The sequence below is a fragment of the Notolepis coatsorum genome (genome assembly GCF_963971535.1).
Source record: "Notolepis coatsorum genome assembly, chromosome: 12".
In the NCBI taxonomy this organism is placed as follows: Eukaryota; Metazoa; Chordata; class Actinopteri; order Aulopiformes; family Paralepididae; genus Notolepis; species Notolepis coatsorum.
In genome coordinates this window covers 126,792,873-126,816,636 of record NC_140176.1, presented here as the reverse complement: position 1 = coordinate 126,816,636, position 23,764 = coordinate 126,792,873, and the positions used below count along the sequence as shown (strand labels likewise).

The window sequence follows — 23,764 nt, the reverse complement described above, 5'->3', positions numbered from 1 at the left end:
CCTCCCATCCCTAGCCCCGGTCCTGTTGTGTCTCACCTCCCATCCCTAGCCCCGGTCCTGTTGTGTCTCACCTCCCATCCCTAGCCCCGGTCCTGTTGTGTCTCACCTCCCATCCCTAGCCCCGGTCCTGTTGTGTCTCACCTCCCATCCCTAGCCCCGGTCCTGTTGTGTCTCACCTCCCATCCCTAGCCCCGGTCCTGTTGTGTCTCACCTCCCATCCCTAGCCCCGGTCCTGTTGTGTCTCACCTCCCATCCCTAGCCCCGGTCCTGTTGTGTCTCACCTCCCATCCCTAGCCCCGGTCCTGTTGTGTCTCACCTCCCATCCCTAGCCCCGGTCCTGTTGTGTCTCACCTCCCATCCCTAGCCCCGGTCCTGTTGTGTCTCACCTCCCATCCCTAGCCCCGGTCCTGTTGTGTCTCACCTCCCATCCCTAGCCCCGGTCCTGTTGTGTCTCACCTCCCATCCCTAGCCCCGGTCCTGTTGTGTCTCACCTCCCATCCCTAGCCCCGGTCCTGTTGTGTCTCACCTCCCATCCCTAGCCCCGGTCCTGTTGTGTCTCACCTCCCATCCCTAGCCCCGGTCCTGTTGTGTCTCACCTCCCATCCCTAGCCCCGGTCCTGTTGTGTCTCACCTCCCATCCCTAGCCCCGGTCCTGTTGTGTCTCACTTGGCTGCGGGTCCTGGGGCCGGTCATTCCTCTGGAGTTTGGGGGTGGGGGGGATTCACTGGTTTTCCTCGTGGTGGTGGGGGCGCCGGGGGGGGATGTGGCGGCCCGCAGGGCTGGCATTCCCGTTGCCACGTTATCCGGGGGGGTGTGTCTTGGATGGGGATCTGGCAGGGATTGATGTGTGGGCTGTTTGGGGGACTGACTGTTCTGGGGGGTTCACATGCCTTCGAGCAACATTGTACTTATTTTATGCCTATTCTTAAGTCTGCACGTTTACATTGCACTACTCTTATTGTCTGTTATACCTATTCTTATGTCTGCAATTTATGCAGTTTTTCATTCTGTCAATTGTGTGCTGATTTTATGCCTATGTTAATTTTATACGAATTTATGTGGGGCACTCTGGACTGCGGTACTATATAGATGGTTATTAATATTTATTATTGTTATATTGTAGAAATGTGTGCATTGAAACAAAATCTTTACTTTAACACTTTGGTTGCCTAAGGTTAAATTAATGATATACCATAGATTGCCAGCGCTATTTGTCTATGGAGAAAGTCCCCTTCTTTGCAGGGCTATAACTTTTTAAATTCTATTGCTACATTGCCATTATTAGGGCCCATTCAAAGTCCTATATGTATTGTTCATTGTGTAGCAACGTTAAACTTTTTCATTCACATATTCATAGTAAAGTATGGTCTAATGTATAAGTATGTTTTCATCTCTTTCTGCAGCTTTCTCCAGAACGTGATATATAGCCCCAAATGCATTATATTGATGATGAAATACAGTTTGATGGCAATCAGCGCGATATAAAAAATTCCAACTAGACGTACTTCTAGAAGTTACTACACGTCATCTGATGTTGACCGGATGGGCTAGGGGGCGTTTATAATTCCGTGGGCAGCGTTATACCAATCATCTAATGTGGGTCAAATGTTGATAATATCAGTTATTATCGAAGACGGTAACGTTACACGCTGAAACTCACCCCAGTCTCCGCGCGCCGTTGGGCGATCATCGTCGAGTAGACATTTTATCATTATGGGATATATTATTACCCGGTCCATCTCCAGCTTGTATAATGGTATATACGTCCAAATCATGTTGTTTATCGAGTTATTGGCAATCGATCGCTATGTAGAGTGACGAGCTAGAGTCACGGGACATGTACCGAGTGGCCGGAAGCAATACGGACGTCTAGCAAAACCTCTAATGCGCTTCCTGTTAAGCGCTTGCGCCGATTGGCCACCAGATGGCGCTCCTGAACCGCCAGAGAGCTCAGTGGGTCCTGCTGGTGGATCTCAGGCCAGCGGAGGGACATTATGAATCCGATCGCAGATTTTTGAAATATTGATATAAAGACGACGTACAGCGTCCCCCGGCAACTTTAGCATGGCCAGCAAAGACGTCTAAAGACGGCTCCCGGCAGTCAAAGTGTTAATTCCCAAAATGTATTAATATTTAGATCTGTAATGTGTGTATAACCCATATATATATATACAGGTGCAGCTCAATAAATTTGAATATCGTGGAAAAGTGCATTTATTTCACTGCATTGATGCAGTAATTTGTGCAAAAGGAGCCCCAACTAAGAACTGAGTGAACATACTTTTCAGTAGGCTGACATTTCTATATTAAATATATATATATTTTTTTGTATCCTCTTTTTCTCCGCCTGATTTTCTATGCTTTTCCCCCCAATTTAGTCGTTATGCCAATTCCCCCCCTCCCCTACCTGGTTGTTGTGCGCATGTTCCTCCTACTGGTCGGAACAAGGGAACCCTGAAGTCCACCACATGCTTCCTCCGACACATGCAGAGACAGCCAGTGGCTCTCTTCTCACCTGGCAGCGAGGACTCTCATTGGTGAAGTGTAACGCGTGGGAGGTCACGCTGCCTTCCTCAAGTCCTGCCTCCGCTGAGCAGGTGCCCAGACCTGACCTGTAGGCGTCACTGTCCACAACGCCAGTTTCCCACCCACGGCTTCCCTCCCCCTAACTCAGCCAAACGAGTTAGTATGACGATCGGCCCAACCCCCCCCATCAATCTATGGCCGGCCGGCCCCGCCTCTCGCTCTCTCTCTCTCTCGCTCTCTCTCTCTCGCTTGCGCGCACAGGGAGGGGCAGGGGGAGGAGGAAGGAGGGGGGAAGGACACGTGGCACAGCAGGAGACAGGACATTGGACGAGAGGACAAGGGGGAGGGATTTGCAAGGTCAGGGACAGGATCGCTGCATGAGGCTAGTTAGGCTTCATTACTTGGATAAAATTGTGAAGTTGATTTATGTGTGTACGCCCTCTGATGTAGATCCTCTCTCTCTCTCTCTCTCTCTCTCTCTCTCTCTCTCTCTCTCTCTCTCTCTGTCTCTCTCTCTCTATCTCTGTCTCTGTCTCTCTCTCTGCGTGTGTGTGTGTGTGTGATTAGTGGTTGTGGCTCACTGCCTTCCATCTATATAAGGCTCAGGCAGATGGGTACATTGCACCACTACTGAACACAGTCTATGGTTAGTTTATGGAAGATGGCAGATGTCTTCTAATATGACCTCTTTGACATGCTGACATGGTCTTATTAAATGACTAGATCTAGTGTCTGACCTGTCAGTCCTCTAGCTCTAGTGTCTGACCTGTCAGATATTCTAGCTCTAGTGTCTGACCTGTCAGTCCTCTAGCTCTAGTGTCTGACCTGTCAGTCCTCTAGCTCTAGTGTCTGACCTGTCAGTCCTCTAGCTCTAGTGTCTGACCTGTCAGTCCTCTAGCTCTAGTGTCTGACCTGTCAGATATTCTAGCTCTAGTGTCTGACCTGTCAGTCCTCTAGCTCTAGTGTCTGACCTGTCAGTCCTCTAGCTCTAGTGTCTGACCTGTCAGTCCTCTAGCTCTAGTGTCTGACCTGTCAGTCCTCTAGCTCTAGTGTCTGACCTGTCAGTCCTCTAGCTCTAGTGTCTGACCTGTCAGTCCTCTAGCTCTAGTGTCTGACCGGTCAGTCCTCTAGCTCTAGTGTCTGACCTGTCAGTCCTCTAGCTCTAGTGTCTGACCTGTCAGTCCTCTAGCTCTAGTGTCTGACCTGTCAGTCCTCTAGCTCTAGTGTCTGACCTGTCAGTCCTCTAGCTCTAGTGTCTGACCTGTCAGTCCTCTAGCTCTAGTGTCTGACCTGTCAGTCCTCTAGCTCTAGTGTCTGACCTGTCAGTCCTCTAGCTCTAGTGTCTGACCTGTCAGTCCTCTAGCTCTAGTGTCTGACCTGTCAGTCCTCTAGCTCTAGTGTCTGACCTGTCAGGTATTATAGCTCTAGTGTCTGACTGTCCTCCCTGTGCACGAGAGAGAGAGAGAGAGAGAGAGAGAGAGAGACTACGTCAGAGGGCGCAAATCAACTTCACAATTTTATCCAAGTAATGAAGCCTAACTAGCCTCATGCAGCGATCCTGTCCCTGACCTTGCAAATCCCTCCCCCTTGTCCTCTCGTCAAATGTCCTGTCTCCTGCTGTGCCATGTGTCCTTCCCCCCTCCTTCCTCCTCCCCCTGCCCCTCCCTGTGCGCGCGAGGGAGAGAGAGAGCGAGAGGCGGGGCCGGCCGGCCATAGATTGATGGGGGGGGGCAGGGCCTGAGGCCCTGGCCCTGCCCCCCCCCCATCAATCTATCGGCCGGCCCCGCCTCTCGCTCTCTCTCTCGCTCTCTCTCTCTCGCTTGCGCTCTCCGGCCCTGCCTCTATAATCTATGAGTTTCACTTTTTGAATTTAATCACTGAAATAAATGAACTTTTCCACAATATTCAAATGTGTTGAGCTGCACCTGTATATATATATATATCCAGGATTGGATCATAATGGGATATTTGCTAATCTTTCGAGGGTGTTTTCCTCGTGCCTCACTGCGCTGTGTTCTTGAAGCTATCTGTTATTTCATCCTCTTCCGCCGTAAAGGTGGAGTTTCCCGAGGCCCGCATCTTTGAGGAAACCCTCAACATCCTCATCTATGAAAACGGAAGAGGATCCGGTCCGGGAGGCCTGGCACTGTTGGACTCTAAGGGCTCGGGTTCGTCGCCGGGCCAGTCGGAGGAGGAAGGCGCCGCGGGGGGGGAGCACCGCGTGAGGCGGATCCACGTCCGGAGGCACATCATGCATGACGAGACCGGGGGCCAGCAGACCGTGTACAAGGACTAGCCGTCTGGAGGGACGAGACCGGGGGCCAGCAGACCGTGTACAAGGACTAGCCGTCTGGAGGGACGAGACCGGGGGCCAGCAGACCGTGTACAAGGACTAGCCGTCTGGAGGGACGAGACCGGGGGCCAGCAGACCGTGTACAAGGACTAGCCGTCTGGAGGGACGAGGCCGGGGGCCAGCAGACCGTGTACAAGGACTAGCCGTCTGGAGGGACGAGGCCGGGGGCCAGCAGACCGTGTACAAGGACTAGCCGTCTGGAAGGACGAGGCCGGGGGCCAGCAGACCGTGTACAAGGACTAGCCGTCTGGAAGGACGAGGCCGGGGGCCAGCAGACCGTGTACAAGGACTAGCCGTCTGGAGGGACGAGACCGGGGGCCAGCAGACCGTGTACAAGGACTAGCCGTCTGGAGGGACGAGACCGGGGGCCAGCAGACCGTGTACAAGGACTAGCCGTCTGGAAGGACGAGGCCGGGGGCCAGCAGACCGTGTACAAGGACTAGCCGTCTGGAGGGACGAGGCCGGGGGCCAGCAGACCGTGTACAAGGACTAGCCGTCTGGAGGGACGAGACCGGGGGCCCGACGGAGGAGACCCGGCTGCACGGAACCAAGAGCAGCAGAGCGGCAGGACGGTCCAGATCCGCTCTTAAAGGCTGCAGCGCTGACTGAGACCAGGTGTCGAGAAGTTTGTCCCTGATGTTTACAAATCTGTCCAACATTTTTTATTTAAATTCTTGAAAAGAAGAAGGAAAAAAGGAACGTGTCAAACTGCCGGGTGGAAAGAAGAAGAAGATCCTCCGCTCTCAGTTACTGACACGACCTTCATTATGAAGGAAAGCACCACGTTACAGCCGGCCTGTTGGCATAAACGCTTACCCCTCGCTTTTACTTTGTGTTTACCTTGCAATTCCCATTGTCAGCAATACAGTTAAAAAGATTCTCTAAAATCCCTCCAAAGAGCCCATCAAGAGACTTCAGTTGGTTTTCTTCTGTTCAGTAGAAAGCTATCCAGCTGCAAGCTAGCCTAGCTATAGATGAATAGAAGCAGATACAAACCAGCTAGCCTAGCTATAGATGAATAGAAGCAGATACAAACCAGCTAGCCTAGCTATAGATGAATAGAAGTGGATACAAACCAGCTAGCCTAGCTTAGTATAGATGAATAGAAGTGGATACAAACCAGCTAGCCTAGCTATAGATGAATAGAAGCAGATACAAACCAGCTAGCCTAGCTTAGTATAGAAGTGGATACAAACCAGCTAGCCTAGCTTAGTATAGAAGTGGATACAAACCAGCTAGCCTAGCTTAGTATAGAAGTGGATACAAACCAGCTAGCCTAGCTTAGTATAGATTAATAGAAGCAGATACAAACCAGCTAGCCTAGTTTAGTATAGAAGTGGATACAAACCAGCTAGCCTAGCTATAGATGAATAGAAGTGGATACAAACCAGCTAGCCTAGCTTAGTATAGAAGTGGATACAAACCAGCTAGCCTAGCATAGTATAGAAGTGGATACAAACCAGCTAGCCTAGCTTAGTATAGAAGTGGATACAAACCAGCTAGCCTAGCTTAGTATAGAAGTGGATACAAACCAGCTAGCCTAGCATAGTATAGAAGTGGATACAAACCAGCTAGCCTAGCTTAGTATAGAAGTGGATACAAACCAGCTAGCCTAGCTTAGTATAGAAGTGGATACAAACCAGCTAGCCTAGCTTAGTATAGAAGTGGATACAAACCAGCTAGCCTAGCTTAGTATAGATTAATAGAAGCAGATACAACCCAGCTAGCCTAGCTTAGTATAGATTAATAGAAGCAGATACAAACCAGCTAGCCTAGCTTAGTATAGATTAATAGAAGCAGATACAACCCAGCTAGCCTAGCTTAGTATAGATTAATAGAAGCAGATACAAACCAGCTAGCCTAGCTTAGTATAGAAGTGGATACAAACCAGCTAGCCTAGCTTAGTATAGAAGTGGATACAAACCAGCTAGCCTAGCTTAGTATAGAAGTGGATACAAACCAGCTAGCCTAGCTATAGATGAATAGAAGCAGATACAAACCAGCTAGCCTAGCTTAGTATAGAAGTGGATACAAACCAGCTAGCCTAGCTTAGTATAGAAGTGGATACAAACCAGCTAGCCTAGCTTAGTATAGAAGTGGATACAAACCAGCTAGCCTAGCTTAGTATAGAAGTGGATACAAACCAGCTAGCCTAGCTTAGTATAGAAGCGGATACAAACCAGCTAGCCTAGCTTAGTATAGAAGTGGATACAAACCAGCTAGCCTAGTTTAGTATAGAAGTGGATACAAACCAGCTAGCCTAGCTTAGTATAGAAGTGGATACAAACCAGCTAGCCTAGCTTAGTATATAAGTGGATACAAACCAGCTAGCCTAGCTTAGTATAGAAGTGGATACAAACCAGCTAGCCTAGCTTAGTATAGAAGCAGATACAAACCAGCTAGCCTAGCTTAGTATAGAAGTGGATACAAACCAGCTAGCCTAGCTTAGTATAGATTAATAGAAGCGGATACAAACCAGCTAGCCTAGCTTAGTATAGATTAATAGAAGCAGATACAAACCAGCTAGCCTAGCTTAGTATAGATTAATAGAAGTAGATACAAACCAGCTAGCCTAGCTTAGTATAGATTAATAGAAGCAGATACAAACCAGCTAGCCTAGCTTAGTATAGATTAATAGAAGCAGATACAAACCAGCTAGCCTAGCTTAGTATAGATTAATAGAAGCAGATACAAACCAGCTAGCCTAGCTTAGTATAGATTAATAGAAGCAGATACAAACCAGCTAGCCTAGCTTAGTATAGATGAATAGAAGCAGATACAAACCAGCTAGCCTAGCTTAGTATAGATTAATAGAAGCAGATACAAACCAGCTAGCCTAGCTTAGTATAGATTAATAGAAGTAGATACAAACCAGCTAGCCTAGCTTAGTATAGATTAATAGAAGCAGATACAAACCAGCTAGCCTAGCTTAGTATAGATGAATAGAAGCAGATACAAACCAGCTAGCCTAGCTTAGTATAGATTAATAGAAGCAGATACAAACCAGCTAGCCTAGCTTAGTAAAGATTAATAGAAGTAGATACAAACCAGCTAGCCTAGCTTAAAGCTCTGGGAGAGGTGTTTTAGAGGTGCTAGCTTTCTACTGAACGCACAGAGAGGGCATTGGTATCTTATCCTGTCTTACTGTGTATAATGTTGGCGTGTTCTTTTAAGTCTCGTTGGCGTGTTCTTTTAAGTCTCCATGGCGTGTGCTTTTGAAAAGACTAACGGCTGCACTCTTCATCTCCTGCCCTGCCCAGGGTCTGTCCTGCCAGAGAAGCCTACAGTTAGGGTCTAGTGTGGACAATGTGCAATGGGACTTTTCCTCTGCATCTCCTCTCTAAAGGCCCTCCCATAGTCGAGCAGACTGTACACAGAGCAACTCCGCGGAGGTCCGCGCGGACTCAAAGGGAGTCAAAGCAGACCCACAGCAGAGTGCAAAGTGCGAAGCTCCTATTTTCTGACGCGCGGACGTCCGCTGAGATCAAAGGCTCAAAGAGTCCGCGCGGACCTCCGCGGAGTCTGCTCCGTGTACAGTCTGCTCGACTATGGGAGGGCCTTAAGGGTCTCGGTATACTTGCTTTTAAATACTTGAGAGGGCGGAGCAGCGTATCCTGTACTTTCTGTGCATCCTCAGAAATGAACACTACACATCCAAAAGATGCAATGACGCGCGTCACCAGTGGGGGGCTGTGTGTAAATGACTCAAACTCCACAGGTCTGAGACCTTCTGCCGTGATCTCAGCATAACCTCCTTGAGTGTCGCCATGTTTTATATTTACGCTGAAAATCTAGATAGTCGATATAGTTCACATGGAAGATATTCTTCTTCTATATAATTCTGTGTTGGCCAGGGAGAATTTGGCCCTGATCTGACCCCTAGTGGATAGACCTTTCAAATCTCCAGGTACAACGCAGAATACGCAGGCAAGTATGTGAACGCAGTCGCTCACAACAGGTGTACACAGGTTAAACACAGGTACACCAGACCCTAACTCTCAGCCTCCCGTCTCCTCGTACGCAGGTTAAACACAGGTACACCAGACCCTAACTCTCAGCCTCCCGTCTCCTCGTACGCAGGTTAAACACAGGTACACCAGACCCTAACTCTCAGCCTCCCGTCTCCTCGTACGCAGGTTAAACACAGGTACACCAGACCCTAACTCTCAGCCTCCTGTCTCCTCGTACGCAGGTTAAACACAGGTACACCAGACCCTAACTCTCAGCCTCCCGTCTCCTCGTACGCAGGTTAAACACAGGTACACCAGACCCTAACTCTCAGCCTCCTGTCTCCTCGTACGCAGGTTAAACACAGGTACACCAGACCCTAACTCTCAGCCTCCTGTCTCCTCGTACGCAGGTTAAACACAGGTACACCAGACCCTAACTCTCAGCCTCCCGTCTCCTCGTACGCAGGTTAAACACAGGTACACCAGACCCTAACTCTCAGCCTCCTGTCTCCTCGTACGCAGGTTAAACACAGGTACACCAGACCCTAACTCTCAGCCTCCCGTCTCCTCGTACGCAGGTTAAACACAGGTACACCAGACCCTAACTCTCAGCCTCCTGTCTCCTCGTACGCAGGTTAAACACAGGTACACCAGACCCTAACTCTCAGCCTCCTGTCTCCTCGTACGCAGGTTAAACACAGGTACACCAGACCCTAACTCTCAGCCTCCTGTCTCCTCGTACGCAGGTTAAACACAGGTACACCAGACCCTAACTCTCAGCCTCCTGTCTCCTCGTACGCAGGTTAAACACAGGTACACCAGACCCTAACTCTCAGCCTCCCGTCTCCTCGTACGCAGGTTAAACACAGGTACACCAGACCCTAACTCTCAGCCTCCCGTCTCCTCGTACGCAGGTTAAACACAGGTACACCAGACCCTAACTCTCAGCCTCCTGTCTCCTCGTACGCAGGTTAAACACAGGTACACCAGACCCTAACTCTCAGCCTCCTGTCTCCTCGTACGCAGGTTAAACACAGGTACACCAGACCCTAACTCTCAGCCTCCTGTCTCCTCGTACGCAGGTTAAACACAGGTACACCAGACCCTAACTCTCAGCCTCCTGTCTCCTCGTACGCAGGTTAAACACAGGTACACCAGACCCTAACTCTCAGCCTCCCGTCTCCTCGTACGCAGGTTAAACACAGGTACACCAGACCCTAACTCTCAGCCTCCCGTCTCCTCGTACGCAGGTTAAACACAGGTACACCAGACCCTAACTCTCAGCCTCCCGTCTCCTCGTACGCAGGTTAAACACAGGTACACCAGACCCTAACTCTCAGCCTCCCGTCTCCTCGTACGCAGGTTAAACACAGGTACACCAGACCCTAACTCTCAGCCTCCTGTCTCCTCGTACGCAGGTTAAACACAGGTACACCAGACCCTAACTCTCAGCCTCCTGTCTCCTCGTACGCAGGTTAAACACAGGTACACCAGACCCTAACTCTCAGCCTCCTGTCTCCTCGTACGCAGGTTAAACACAGGTACACCAGACCCTAACTCTCAGCCTCCTGTCTCCTCGTACGCAGGTTAAACACAGGTACACCAGACCCTAACTCTCAGCCTCCTGTCTCCTCGTACGCAGGTTAAACACAGGTACACCAGACCCTAACTCTCAGCCTCCTGTCTCCTCGTACGCAGGTTAAACACAGGTACACCAGACCCTAACTCTCAGCCTCCTGTCTCCTCGTACGCAGGTTAAACACAGGTACACCAGACCCTAACTCTCAGCCTCCTGTCTCCTCGTACGCAGGTTAAACACAGGTACACCAGACCCTAACTCTCAGCCTCCCGTCTCCTCGTACGCAGGTTAAACACAGGTACACCAGACCCTAAACTTCCATCTGTGAAAACAACACACATCAGGTTTCCTACTTTATGATTTGGACTGAGATACATTATACATTTATGTGAGCGATGTGTGCAGAGGGGGGTATTTCTAGTTAAATGTTGGTACCTTGACACTGGATTAAAGCGGCCGGTGCCGCGTCTAGTTTACTTGGTGCGAGTGTCGGTTGGTTTCGGGCAAGGAAACTTCATCTCCTTCGGGGAAGGAAGGGTCATCTCGTCACTGTGAAACGGGTGAACGCACAAGTGTGGAAACTTTCAGTTCAGCCCGACAGAGTTGATTTATTAATTTAAACAAGTTATTACCTCAGATGTCAGAATAAAAGGCAGTTTGTTGAACTCTTTACTAGCAAACGTTTGATATATTGGTTGATGTATATTTCCTCAGATAGCTGCTATATTAAGAATTTGAATACATGCTTCAATAGAACTGGCATCAACGTCTGACATTCTCACGTGATGACCTTTCCTTTGATAGTTTCCTGGGTTTCTGACGCATTGACCTTTCCTCCTTTTATAGTTCCCTTGGTTTCTGACGTGATGACCCTTCCTCCTTTTATAGTTCCCTTGGTTTCTGACGTGATGACCCTTCCTCCTTTTATAGTTCCCTTGGTTTCTGACGGGATGACCCTTCCTTCCGTTACAGTTGGTTTCACGTGTCTAAATGTGAGCGCTGAGCAGCTCCTGTTCTTGTTATTACTAATATACAGTATGTTTTGAGATTTATTTTGTAATTAATTTATTAACTTAATTTATTGTCCGGTATTTCACTTTTTTATGGTATGCAATATTGTGGACATTGTGTCGAGGGGGATTTTAACTTGAATGCAGCTCACGCCACTTTTAGAATTCACTCACTGATCCCGTTGCTTATCCCAAGCAACCATGTTGGAAGAGGAGAGAGCATGTGTGTTGATGTGTTGTGAAGAGAGAGAGGAGAGAGAGAGCATGTGTGTTGATGTGTTGTGAAGAGAGAGAGGAGAGAGAGCATGTGTGTTGACGTGTTGTGAAGAGAGAGAGGAGAGAGAGAGAGCATGTGTGTTGACGTGTTGTGAAGAGAGAGAGGAGAGAGAGAGCATGTGTGTTGACGTGTTGTGAAGAGAGAGGAGAGAGAGAGCATGTGTGTTGACGTGTTGTGAAGAGAGAGGAGAGAGAGAGAGCATGTGTGTTGACGTGTTGTGAAGAGAGAGAGGAGAGAGAGAGCATGTGTGTTGACGTGTTGTGAAGAGAGAGAGGAGAGAGAGAGAGCATGTGTGTTGACGTGTTGTGAAGAGAGAGGAGAGAGAGAGCATGTGTGTTGACGTGTTGTGAAGAGAGAGGAGAGAGAGAGAGCATGTGTGTTGACGTGTTGTGAAGAGAGAGGAGAGAGAGAGAGCATGTGTGTTGACGTGTTGTGAAGAGAGAGAGGAGAGAGAGAGCATGTGTGTTGACGTGTTGTGAAGAGAGAGAGGAGAGAGAGAGCATGTGTGTTGACGTGTTGTGAAGAGAGAGGAGAGAGAGAGAGCATGTGTGTTGACGTGTTGTGAAGAGAGAGAGGAGAGAGAGAGCATGTGTGTTGACGTGTTGTGAAGAGAGAGAGGAGAGAGAGAGCATGTGTGTTGACGTGTTGTGAAGAGAGAGAGGAGAGAGAGCATGTGTGTTGACGTGTTGTGAAGAGAGAGAGGAGAGAGAGAGCATGTGTGTTGACGTGTTGTGAAGAGAGAGGAGAGAGAGAGCATGTGTGTTGACGTGTTGTGAAGAGAGAGGAGAGAGAGAGCATGTGTGTTGACGTGTTGTGAAGAGAGAGAGGAGAGAGCATGTGTGTTGACGTGTTGTGAAGAGAGAGAGGAGAGAGAGAGCATGTGTGTTGACGTGTTGTGAAGAGAGAGAGGAGAGAGAGAGAGCATGTGTGTTGACGTGTTGTGAAGAGAGAGAGGAGAGAGAGAGCATGTGTGTTGACGTGTTGTGAAGAGAGAGAGGAGAGAGAGAGCATGTGTGTTGACGTGTTGTGAAGAGAGAGGGGAGAGAGAGCATGTGTGTTGACGTGTTGTGAAGAGAGAGGAGAGAGAGCATGTGTGTTGACGTGTTGTGAAGAGAGAGAGGAGAGAGAGAGCATGTGTGTTGACGTGTTGTGAAGAGAGAGGAGAGAGAGCATGTGTGTTGACGTGTTGTGAAGAGAGAGAGGAGAGAGAGAGAGCATGTGTGTTGACGTGTTGTGAAGAGAGAGAGGAGAGAGAGAGAGCATGTGTGTTGACGTGTTGTGAAGAGAGAGAGGAGAGAGAGAGAGCATGTGTGTTGACGTGTTGTGAAGAGAGAGGAGAGAGAGAGCATGTGTGTTGACGTGTTGTGAAGAGAGAGGAGAGAGAGAGCATGTGTGTTGACGTGTTGTGAAGAGAGAGAGGAGAGAGAGAGCATGTGTGTTGACGTGTTGTGAAGAGAGAGGAGAGAGAGCATGTGTGTTGACGTGGTGTGATCAGTCCTCTAGCTCCTCCTCCTAGCTCCTCCTCCTCTAGCTCCTCCTCCTCTAGCTCCTCCTTCAGGGACCCGTCCTCTAGCTCCTCCTCCTTTAGCTCCTCCTCTAGCTCCTTCTCCTCTAGCTCCTCCTCCCCGTTACTTCATCACCAATCCTAGCAATATGTAGCTCGGAACACTTTTTAGAAATGACAAATGTAGGAGTAGCCTACCTTTTTGAATATGCACTAAATGAATTGCCGTCCAAGAAGTACATTTGTTTGTGTTCACACGAATGTCCTTGATAAATAAAACTCGTGAAATCAGAATTTTGTTTCTTGGGAGTACATTATTTATTAACACTTTGAGTGCCAACGACGAGATTTCTCGTTAGTTCATGCCGACCGTTGAGTGCCAACGACGAGAGATCGTTTTTTTTTATTAGGGATTTCCATTCATATTTCATCAATCTAGCCTCACGTTACCACTGCAAACTCTCTCTGAGCTCCATTGGGAAAATACTGCCCCCTATCGTCTCTCCCTGTGGTACTGCACCCCTTTGGATTGGATTGAATGAAACGCATGGGGGAACAAAAATCCTGCTTCCACATTTTACTTCTCAGGCATATAACTCGAGCCGATCGGATTCATTGTGGACCATCAGAACAGCGTGGAATCGGTGTTTCGACCACCCAGCGTTGGATCAATAAACGCGATCGATATTTGGAATGGCGATCAGGAATTGGAATAATAATATAATAATAATATCTTTTTGGAGAACATCTGATCTGAGGTAAGGAATCTATTTTACCAGTCTTAAGATAATCAGAGCTTTTTTCACAGAGATATCAACGTGGGCCCTATGTGTGTATGTGCGTGCGTGTGTGTGTGTGTGCTGATCAGGAAATGGATAATCGATTTTTCAGCCCGCTTCTATAGTGTGCATAAGTACACATTATACTATCGATAATCTAGCGTTTATTTGAAAACGATTCATAAATAGACCGAAAAATGACAGTTTTTTCTGTATTCCAGTATATTCCAGTAAAGGGCGATTATCACATAATCTTTATATCTTCCTGAAACTCAAAAAAAGAGTTTTTCAAAATGGTATAAAACGGAAATTAACCGATTTAAAATATATATATATATATAACCGTTTCGACAATGTTGACTGCAAACAAGTCATTGATAAGCGACGGCCATATTATACACAGCCATAATTTAAGATATAGTTTATGCGTTCGTAAATAATGAGAGCTCATTGAAGTGGGCGTTGGCACCATGAAGCTCCTGAAGCTCCTCCCACCATGAAGCTCCTCCCACCATGATCCAAAACCAGTGTTTCACATCAGAAACCATCATAGATAGGGCGGCTGGGTGGCGCAGCGGACATTGCGCTCGTCACCAACGCAAGAGACACCGGGTTCAACTCCGGCTGTCGGCGTTGCCTCCGGCTTGGGCCGGCCGTCATACTAACTCAATTGGCAGAGTTAGCGGGTGGAAGTCGATGGGTGGTAATCCATCAGCGACTCCTACAGGTCGGTTGGGGGACGCCTGCACAGCAGAGACAGGAAATAGCGGGGGTAGTGTGAGCCTCCCACACGTTACACCTCGCCAATGAGAGTCCGCGCTGGCAGGTGAAAAGATGTGATGTGGATTATAAAGCAACAAAAAGAAAATGTTTGACTTTTTATTGCTGTTTTTACCTGTTATAACAAAGGAAAACCTCAAACTCTTATGAAGAGGAGAAAAAATACTGGCTGTGTAGACCTATTTTTAAATAAAACACAGAAGAGGAGACAAAACACTGGTGTCTGTAGACCGACTTTGAAATAAAACCCTGAACTATTCAGGTATATTTGAGTCCTTCCCTTATTTGTGGAACATTTATCAAATAAAAAGTAGTCCACTTTGAAAAAAGACTACCATGTGTAGACCTACTTTGAAATAAAACACAGAAAAGGAGAAAAAACACTGGCATCTGTAGACCTACTTTGAAATAAAACCTTGAACTATGCAGCTCTATTAGAGTCCTTCCCTTATTTGTGGAAAATCTATAAAATAAAAAGTAAAACATTTCGCACCACATATCAGGCATACAGGTAAGCCTGCATTGTTAGTCGTGAAAGCAAATGAATATGTCCACGTTGAATTAAACCCTCTATTTTCCTCAGATTTTCCTTTTTTTTTTTTATCAATTTTTTTTTTATTAATCACATGAAACAAGACAACACATTAACCACAATCACAATACACAGAACTTCACAGGAAAATAACAAAAACAATAATAATACAGAATAACAATTTATAAATTATAAAGACAAAAAGAAAAGAAAATAGAGTTCAACCTTTTTAAATTTTAAATTTCAAAATGTCAAGGTTTCAAGGGGGGCTATCTAGTAAATGACCAAACAGTGAAGAAATAGCTAAATAGCTGCCCCCCAATAAATCCCCAGTTAAATTTCATCATTTCATCATTTATTTATTCGTACATGGAATTACCACAGTCCAACAGTACATATTCATATAATTCACCAAAAATACCATGGCCGAAAGGAACAGGAAGAAGAAAAAATCTTATATATACCTGCCCCTACACACACACAACACACCGATAGACATATTGTGTAAAACCAAACAGAATATACCCATTTTGCAAAAAGAAATAAAAATTTAACATCAACACAACAAATTCAGGACATAACAAAAAACAAGACAGACAAGACATTTCCTCCTCCCCCTCCCATGAGACCGCCGGACTCCCCCGAACAAGCACCCCAACCCCGCTCAGCCGCACACGACGGTCCTGACCTTCTCAGCTGCTGCGAACCACAGGTCAATCCCAGCCTGCCCTACCCCAATCACCCGCGCCGTGGATATCTCAAGATAAATCACATCCAACAGTGTTAGGGACCAGTTAATCACTGTGAGCTTCTCCGGCTCCTTTCATCTCATTGCTATTAGCTTCTTCGCCGCTGTGACGCCCGCTAGGACAACCCTTTTCAGTTGTACGGACGCGGGTAGTGTTGTTATATCGTTCAGGAGTAGCGTAACAGCTGTGAATGGGATAGTTAAGCCACACAGATCAGAAAGTTTGTCCGCTATTGACCTCCAGAAGCGGACCACTGGTGGGCAATCCCAATACATATGCATATAAGTGCCAGTGGCCCTTTGAGAGCACAAAGTGCACCGAGAGTCGGTTACCAGTCCCATAGCAAATAGCTTCCTAGGTGTAAGATAGGTCCTATGAATATAATTAAAATTAATTTGCTGGTGATTGGGGTTGCGGGAAGATAATGCCACATTTGCCCAAACATCATCCCAGTCAAACTCGGGGTCCAACTCCGGGATATCCACACGCCAGATTGTATCCAATGATACATTTTTATACGTGGATTGAATTAAGAGCGTATAAAAGTCTGCAACAAACCCTCTGGAGGTCATCCTGTCCACTATGAGCCTGAGGAAGGGGTGTGGGTGCAAAGCTTGAGCCCACGGCACGCCATGCGCCCTCAGCGCTGACCTTAGTTGAAGGTAAAGAAAAAATGACTCGCCGGGAAGATCATAAAATTCTCTTAAGTCCTGAAACGCACGGAGGCCGTTCTTATCATAAATATCCTCCAGAGTATGAACTCCCCTCCTCTGCCATTGAGGAATATTAACTGGCTTGGGCCCAACAAGTAATTGCTGGTTATTAAAAATTGGAGAGTCCAGGTGCCATGGGCATTTAACCCCACACGACCTCTGTACATTACGCCACGTTTGGATCACGTGAGTTATGATCGGTCCATACCTCAGCCGGCATTTCGAAATAGAGACAGTGGAGTACACCACATCCTGCAATCTTAGCGGTGAGACCGCCGCCGCTTCTAAGGAGCGCCAAGATACAGCATCTACAGGGTCTAGCCATCACATCAGAGGTCTCAGTGAGAAGGACCAGAAATAAAGCTTAAAATCAGGGATTGCGAGGCCCCCATCTTGTTTCCTACGTTGAGTAGTAGCTCTTTTGATTCTCGGGCGTTTGTTATTCCAGATGAACTTAGAAACCATCGATTGTACCTTGTGCCAGTGGTCTATTGGAGGGGGCAGGGGGAGCATTGAGCTAACAAAATTTATCCTAGGCAGAACATTCATTTTGATTATGGAAGCTCGGGCTTGTAAGGAGTTAGGAAGGGACGACCATCTGTCTAGATCCTGGCGTATTTTATCATAAGTACCCGTGAAGTTGTACTTAGTAGTTTGACTCAGCGTGGGGAATATCTCTATACCTAAGTATTTAAAATGTTCCACTATGGGGATATCAGCTGGTAGTCGCACCGCCTTGGCCAGCTCATTAAGAGGTAGGCAGGCTGATATGTTCCAGTTAATCTTAAAGCCTGACAATTTACCAAAGTCGTAGATTATTCCCAATAATTTTGTGGCCGACCGGGAAGGGTCATCCATAAAAATCAGTAGGTCATCCGCATAGAGAGCAATTTTGTGTGGTGTATTATTGATCATTATGGGGACGATGTCCTCCGATTGCCTAATAAATTGGGCCAATGGTTCGAGGGAAAGAGCGAATAGTCCTGGGCTCAGAGGACAACCCTGTCTAGAAGATCTGGAGACTGGGAAAAGTGTGGAACAGTTTTTGCCTGTCAGTATCATTGCCGACGGCGAGGCATACAGGACTTTAATCATATGAATAAAATTCTTTCCAAGACCCATGACCTCAAGTACCTTCCACAGGTATGACCATTCTAGTCTGTCAAACGCCTTCATGGCATCCAAAGACAGAACAGTGGACGGAGCTGTATTGTCTTTACTGTTATCGACTACATGCAACAGCCTCCTAAGATTATCTGCAGCCAGGCGCCCCGGGATAAAACCAGTTTGATCGCAGTGTACCAATACCGTCATAAATCTCTGCATGCGGCGGGCCAGCACCTTGGCAAACACTTTTAAATCGGTCCAGAGAAGACTCAAGGGCCTATAGCTACCACAATCATTGGGATCTTTGTCCTTCTTGAGAAGTAAAGAAATCAGTGCCATGTTGACATCTCTTGAGAACTCCCCTTGTTCGATAGCGTAATTGATCATATCGAGCATCAATGGGCCCAGTTGGTCCCAGAAAGCTAAATACACCTCGGGTGGAATACCATCCCAGCCTGGTGCCTTACCCCTCTGCATTTCAGCAATCGTCTCCCTTAGTTCCATAAGAGTGATCGGTTTCCCCAGTTCCTTAGCCTCTTCCTCAGAAATGTGGGGTATCTCAAGCCCGCCAATGAACGATTCAAATTTAGAGTCGTCAAGATTAACCTCTGAGCTATATAACTGTGAGTAAAACTCTTTAAAAGTGTCGTTGATCTTTTTCGAATCAGTAGTGATTGTACCCTGTCGCGTCTTGATCGAGGGGATATCCGAGAAATGATCATTCGAGAGCGTATTTTCATTGCCAATAGATGGCTAGGCCTGGAGCCGTGAAAGTAGTAATTTTGCCTTGTCCTATGTATCAAGAACTCAGACTGTTGTTTAAGTATGGAGTTTATTTCCTTCTTGACTATCTTACGTTGTGTGTTTAGTCATTCACTATAGTTAGTTTGCAAAGATGCGTATAGATCCGCATATAATGTTTCCAGTCCTTCTAGTTTTTTTGACCGGGATTTACGTAAGTTGGAGGCGAAAAGTGTGACATGACCCCTGATAAATCCTTTCAATGCGTTCCATAGGACCCTGGGGTCATCGACCGTGCCAACATTGATCTGCAAGAATTCAGCTAGTTTACTCCTGAACTCAGAGCAGAAATCATCGTTCTTTAATAAGGTTGAGTTAAAACGCCACCTGGGAGCTCTCGTGGAGAGCCTGCCAAAGGTTGCCACAAGGAAAATCCCCTTGTGGTCCGAGAGAGCCAGGGGAACCAATGAGACGTCGAAACTATCAAACAAATTAGGGGATGCGAATGCATAGTGTAACTGAGGGGTACAATTCCCTGACTGTATTAATCAAGTACTAGTATCATTAAACTATTACCGTCTATGTACTACTGGCCAATACTGTACACAAGTATATTAGATTAGAACACTTCCACAATAACACTGTTTTCCACACAAATACTCCTTTACAATATTTATTACATAAAGGAATATTAGATTACATTACTTTGAATGCGCTTATAAGGCAAATAGAATGTGCAGGCAAATCAATAGTGAATATTGAGTAATTAGATCTAGGGATATTCTGGGAAAGGGGGTACTACCGGTTGTAAGCCAGCAGAGGGGGGCAATGCTCTATGAATGTCAATGGTCCACGGAGCTTCAGCAAAGCACCTGGAGACGGTGTATTACTCCCTGAGTCCGCGGGGAAAAGCAGCCTGGTCCCAGGATGCGCGCCGTGCAGGTGAAAGCCGTGGTGCCTCTGGTACGACAGAGACGGGCTTGAGTGATGTCCCCACGGGCACGTAGATCCCACAGCCGTGGGTGTAGACGGTTCTCTGCTTCCAGCAGCTTGGTGAAGAATGAAGAATAATAATCCTTGCCGGAAAATGGCACTGCTGGCGGGGTGTAAATCCTCCGTGGTGCTGCTGGTCCGGTGTAAATCCTCCGGTTGGTCCGTGGTTCACAGTTGAACTTGACGTTACTCTATCCTATCTGCACGCGGCTATAAGTGCTCTATGTAGACGCACAATTACCCACTTCACGTGGTCTTTGACTCGTAATGAAGGTTTACTAATAAATAGCGAACAATACATTGAACAAATGTATTAGGATAACACAAGACTATCTTGGGGCAATGCGAGCCCTGCTCTGCCCACGTTGCGTAGTGGGTGAGACGTTGCTTGGATAACTGGAACTGAACGAGACTGAACGGGACAAGGGACTAAGAGACTAAGAGAAAGTTCTACTTTTCTTGCGCCCTATTTATATGTACCGTGGACAAATAGTGCCATTCGTATTTTGGTAGCCGTATTCATGGGCCGAAGCTGGTCATGTACAGACATATCTCGTCGGTACCTTTGAAGTCAGCTCTAGGGGGTAAGGCAGTGGCGCCGGGGGATCGCTTCCAATAGGAGAACGAAATATTATGGGCTGTGTAACTACTAGGTTAAAGGGATATTCCGTATATATGTACAAAGAATATACAGGGGATATCAAACGATATACAAATATTATACATGGGATCTCAGGCAATAAATATATATATTCGGTTTAATCTGACCCTTTGTAACACATAGTCTATTCAAGAGAAGGTTTTGTGTCTGGCAGACAGGTGAGAGTAATCCTTGAGGGTGGGATTGGATAAGCGCCATAGGTCTGCGAGCCCAGTGTCCTGGGCGCGTGAATATTAAAGGCAACCAACTTGTGTTCGGCTTTTCTCTGATTGGCCCCGCCCCCACGCGCAGGCAAGCGCACGTCCCAAATGAAATCCAAGGAGCAAGCGAGCGGCAGCGCGGCAACCAACTTGTGTACGCGTTGGGCTGCTGTTCCAAGTCCAACCAACTTGTGTTCAGCTGCGGTAGCAGTGGACATACAGTACACCTCCTATCTATGTTGGGATTATGTTTGGTCATGACAAAACAATAAAAATCGCTACTGTTAGTAATGCTGCCACCACCCACTTCAATGACAGAGCTCTCATATTTGCGAATGCATATCTTAAATTATGGCGATGTGTCTAATATGGCTGTCACGAAGTCATTGATAAGCGACAGCCATATTAGACACATAGCCATAATTAAAGATATAGTTTATGCATTCGCAAAATATGAGAGCGCGCCGCTGTCATTGAAGGGCTTCCTACAACACAGCACCGCCGCTGCTGCTGCTGAAGCTGTATCAAGCCGGCGGCGGTGCACGGACGCCGGGGAAAAACCACCGCGTCGCCCCGCTGGCGCTTCAGGCTCAGCAGCCTCCACGGGCGAAATAACATATAACGTTACAGTTCCACACTGATGTACAGTGAGTGTCTAATATGGCTGTCGCGAAGTCATGCCTCTCCCTCTGAAAGCCGATCCACGCTGTGTATCATAGACTACCGGATTCACTCGTGTATAAAAGCCCACACAGTTATGAAATGCGCTGAACTAGAAAGCGTAACGTTATTATGTTTCGCGTTCCATTGATTAACGCCATTACCTGCTGTGCTGTAGGAAGCAGAGGTACAGTAAGTTACAGTAGGTGTAGGTTACATGTTTAATCAAAGCCCATACAATTTTTTAGATGAATGATTGTGGATATAATATAGAAAACACATCATTATGATATTGTCAGAGGGAGAGGCATGACTTCGCGACAGCCATATTAGACACTCACTGTACATCAGTGTGGAACTGTAACGTTATATGTTATTTCGCCCGTGGAGGCTGCTGAGCCTGAAGCGCCAGCGGGGCGACGCGGTGGTTTTTCCCCGGCGTCCGTGCACCGCCGCCGGCTTGATCCAGCTTCAGCAGCAGCAGCGGCGGTGCTCTGTTGTAGGAAGCCCTTCAATGACAGCGGCGCGCTCTCATATTTTGCGAATGTATAAACTATATCTTAAATGATGGCTATGTGTCTAATATGGCTGTCGCTTATCAATGACTTCGTGACAGCCATATTAGACACATCGCCATAATTTAAGATATGCATTCGCAAATATGAGAGCTCTGTCATTGAAGTGGGTGGTGGCAGCATTACTAACAGTAGCGATTTTTATTGTTTTGTCATGACCAAACATAATCCCAACATAGATAGGAGGTGTACTGTATGTCAAATGTCGGTCATGTGGTGGAAGTGTTTAGTACAGTCACACAACAGAACACCGCTGTAGAGTACAGTCACACAACAGAACACCGCTGGTTCGACCAGCGCTTTTGCCGCGTCTCTCTTTGCGCGAGGGCGTGTGCTAGTGGATTGATTGATTGGCCGTGTGGCCAATCAGAGAAACGCTGAACGAAAAGCTGAACACAAGTTGGCTGCCTTTAATATTCACGCGTCCTGGGCCCACATCCTGAGGGCCTTAGAGGACCGTTTTTGGTCGCTTGTTTCAGAGGACCCGGACCTATCCATCTCCGCATCCCAGCACGCATTAAAATCGCCACCCACAATGAGAGCGTATTCCAGTAAGTTCCAACATATTCTTCGTGATTGTATTATAGAACGCTGAATCAAATGTGTTAGGGGCATACAATGCTATTATTGCCATCTTCCTATGAGAGAACTCAACTTTTGCTATAGTAATCCTTCCCTCCGTGTCCGACCACACATCCAGGACTTTGATATCAAGGTTACGTCTTGTAACTATGACGACTCCTTTCGTCTTATCATCGGCTGAGGATGAGGAGATAACGTGATATTGTCGATTTGCTAGCCTTGACACATCACCCACCAATAAATGCGTCTCACTAAGGAGAGCAATGTCAATATTTCTTCTCTTCAATAACCAAAGGACACTGGCACGCTTGTGTGGGGTGTTAAGACCCCCCACGTTCCAAATTAAAATATTCAATTTAGCCATGGTCGAGTTTGTCTAAATGCGTAGAGAACATACCAGTGCAGCCAGGCTGAGTACAGAGGCGCTGATCCAGGCGGGCCCAGACGGTCAATCCCAGGAGTTCAGAGGAGGAACAATTACACACATATAAGACAACAGTACATAAAACACATAAAAATACCACCCCAGTTACAACCCCCCCTCCTTCTACTCTAAACCCTAACCCACCCATCCTATTATAAACCCTCCTAAACCCACTCTCCAATCCCCTCCCTATGCCCCATCCACTAAGGATGGTCATCTTCCTATCATTTCCCACTGGAGTCATGGATCCAATAAGACGCTCTCCACTCCGACCCCCCTCTAGATAAACCCCTGATTAAACCTCCACTAGTCCAATAAACACAAATAATAATAAAAATTAAATTCAATAAAGATATCGGTCGAAAACCACCGTGAGCCTTGGCCCTAACATGAGATAACTATAATGGAAAAAATAGCCATTATTATATAATAACTCAACATCAACCCTGCAACCATCTACTTCCGAGTCTGCGCATGAACGTCGCAATGTTATAGCACAAATGGATAAAGGAAAATTCAAAACAAAATTATATTAAAGCATACCAGCAGATAGTCTAAGGCAGGATCGGATCACAGGTAAATTGCGCAAACAGATGTCATTTAAACAACGACAATAATAAGAAAGGGAAAAAAGGGGGTTATGGTCAAAGTGCACACCTGTAACAGCCCCTCTGATCAGGCACAACGGCTGGAATGACATAACCTATGTAAGAATAGAATTAAACACCTTCATTAACCCGGGGATGGTAATAAGCAATACCTGACACAACCTGTTATCATATATTGTATATATATCTATATTCAACCGATCTTCTCCTACCGGAGCCCAAAGCTCAAAACAGCCTGGATATAAAAATAAAAGCATACAAGAAGTTAGTTAAGGACCCGATCACTGTTGAATTGTGCGAACCGATGTCACTTAAACAGCAACAACAACCAAAATACGTAAATATTAACGGGTCTCGAATGTCTCGGCGCAGACGATAGACGCAGCCCACTAGCTAGCCCGAGGCTAGCGCGTAAGCTAGTGATGAATCCGGATAGCACGTTAGAGTCTGTTATGTACATT

At 46.9% G+C, this 23,764-nt stretch overlaps 1 protein-coding gene across 1 annotated transcript in view; it reads left to right on the top strand.

Moving 5' to 3' along the window:
- The window catches only part of kctd13 (potassium channel tetramerization domain containing 13), a gene marked incomplete at both ends in the record, with an annotated part of 63,744 nt that extends 58,922 nt beyond the window's left edge, over positions 1–4,822 (top strand). The window contains one exon of the mRNA XM_084326010.1: positions 4,583–4,822. Within this exon, the coding sequence (XP_084182136.1) occupies positions 4,583–4,822 (240 nt within the window). The remainder of the gene's footprint in view (positions 1–4,582) is intronic.
- Between the last annotated feature and the right edge of the window lie 18,942 nt (positions 4,823–23,764).